General features: G+C 33.4%; 1 protein-coding gene across 1 annotated transcript in view; it reads right to left on the bottom strand.

Moving 5' to 3' along the window:
• LOC106531640 (protein furry homolog-like) overlaps positions 1-2,180 on the bottom strand; it is a gene marked incomplete at its 3' end in the record, with an annotated part of 82,800 nt that overhangs the window by 21,687 nt on the left and 58,933 nt on the right. The window contains 3 exon segments of the mRNA XM_014027543.1: positions 1,416-1,517; positions 1,664-1,762; positions 1,851-1,943. Coding sequence (XP_013882997.1) covers positions 1,416-1,517; positions 1,664-1,762; positions 1,851-1,943 — 294 coding nt within the window.

Genomic DNA, 2,180 nt, shown 5'->3' with positions numbered 1-2,180 from the left:
TGTTTTCTACCTAAATAATCCAACTTCTTTCTATAATCTTTCTCTCAAATCCATCATGGTTAGCTTTAAACACCTTTAGGACTACATAATAAGAATTAGAAAAAAATGTCTGACTAGTTCAGCTGAACTAGTTTTTATGAAATCCTGTATAAACTATAGCCAGTATTTTTCTTGTGCATGAATTATGTTTATTTTCAGTCTTGAAGTGTAAAAATAATAATACATAATAAAATTCACAACATATTTTTAGGTAGGTTTATGTCACCTCCACTGGCCATAAAGGTTCACGAAAAGGCCTCGAAAAGGCCCACGGACCACCAGTTGATAATCACAGTTGTAGCTTATTTTGCGGCTCTGGGCACATTTTATTAGCGAGCCGGGGAGCAGAAATGGCTCTTTTGATTATAAAGGTTACAGACCCTTGCTCTAATTTGTACTAAAGTAAATTATACAATATTTCTTCATTTAATTTAAAAACAAATTCACATAAAAAATACATATCAAATAAAAATGAAAGGCAGCAGAAAGAAGAAAAAAATCTTATAATGTCTGCCCCTATTTAATTTCAATGTTCCACAGATGTAATATGTAGATTATAGCTCTTAGAATTGAGCTTTCAAACGGCACCCACAAAGTTAAAATGACTGAAGAGTCCCAAAATCATCACTTCAATCTCAGTCAGTCAGAGCCACAGAATCCCTTCAGAGAAAATGATTAACCTTCAGTTTCTAATTTCAAATACAGTTCATCCATAGAGAGAAAGCTGCAACAGATTTACTCAGATAAAAAATCATCACAACTCAAATGATTCCAGCAAAGGGTTATAAATGGTATGGAGAAGAAGCAATCAGTGCTTCATGAAAAGAGATGATTTAGTGTCAGTCAGTGATTTGGTCAGTCAGTGTGTGGCTTGGCAGGTCAGGAACACAAGGAAGAGAGGCTTGATCTGCTGTAATTGGTTTACAAGGAGTCAATAATAGACCAGAGAGAAAACAGCACTTGAGATGAGATGAATGGAAAAAACTTTGTGTAACTTCATCATTTTTACTGTTTTAATTTCTCTCAGGTCTGAGCATAATTTAAAGATTTGTTTTCACATTTTTTTCCTGATTAAATCAAGTGCTATTGTCCAGATCTTTTGTGTTGAAAATCAAGGGGTGAGTACAAAATGGATATCAGACAGAAAAACAAAACATATTTTGAAGCAATAATCCATTAACTGTGACAGAATTATTTTACTGAATTTCACAGTTTAAATAAAAAAAAATTATTAAGGTCACTTTTTTACTGCCTTTGCAAACATCAAAATAATAATGTGTTCAAATAAACTGATCAAAATATTAAATCTATGTGAAACATTGCATTTTTTAAAGGGCACAGAGCCTGTTTTGTGGGTGTAAAAGTTGTGTTTGTACCTTTAGATGTGAGAGGCAGTTCTGCAGGAAGATGTGCCAGTTGTTGAGAAAGAACTGCTTCTGACTGACACACAGCAAACACGTTACCAGAGGATAAAGAGCCTGGATAAACAGCATCAGAGGCAGAAAACAAAAACAAAGGGAGTTCAAGTGGTTCGTTAATCACATCTGAATTCTTCTAATATTCATTTTATTTTACACATAATTAACTAAAATCTAAAATACACTGATGTGTTGTTCATGATTACCAAAGAGTGTTTCTTTCTGGAGCTAAGATCAAATGTTGTCTGGTAGAGCATCTCCACAAACGTTTTCAGGCACGGCACGTTGACTTCATTTTTCACTGCCTGAGAAAAACAACACATAAAACCAGTAACATGAAACTTTCAGGTAAAGAAAACAGGAGAACACAACAAACGTGTGGTTGTTACTCACAGCTGCAACAGGGATGAGGATCTCAACAAAAAGGCCAGCTAAAGCGTGTTTAATGTCTTTATCCTTGACTTCAAGGAAATACTGAGCACACTCCTGAAAATCAAACAAACACAAAGTAGGTAAAGAAAACTTTTCAGGTATTTATTATAGAATATTTGCTCTTGACTGATGTTTTTTTGTTTTATACATTTGAAAGTATAAAAATATCCTTTTTGTTTTTCCTTTTACTTGTAGATGAGTTTGTGTCTCTTAAATTAATAAAAAAAATTATTTTCTCACAAGTTTGTTTTTATTTCCATGTGCTACTTTTACAGTTCTGCCTCCTGTTTT

This window comes from Austrofundulus limnaeus, unplaced genomic scaffold, assembly GCF_001266775.1.
Source record: "Austrofundulus limnaeus strain Quisiro unplaced genomic scaffold, Austrofundulus_limnaeus-1.0 Scaffold660, whole genome shotgun sequence".
NCBI lineage: Eukaryota > Metazoa > Chordata > Actinopteri > Cyprinodontiformes > Rivulidae > Austrofundulus > Austrofundulus limnaeus.
The sequence above is the reverse complement of the archived record's forward strand: the minus strand, read 5'-3'. Positions and strand labels throughout refer to the sequence as shown.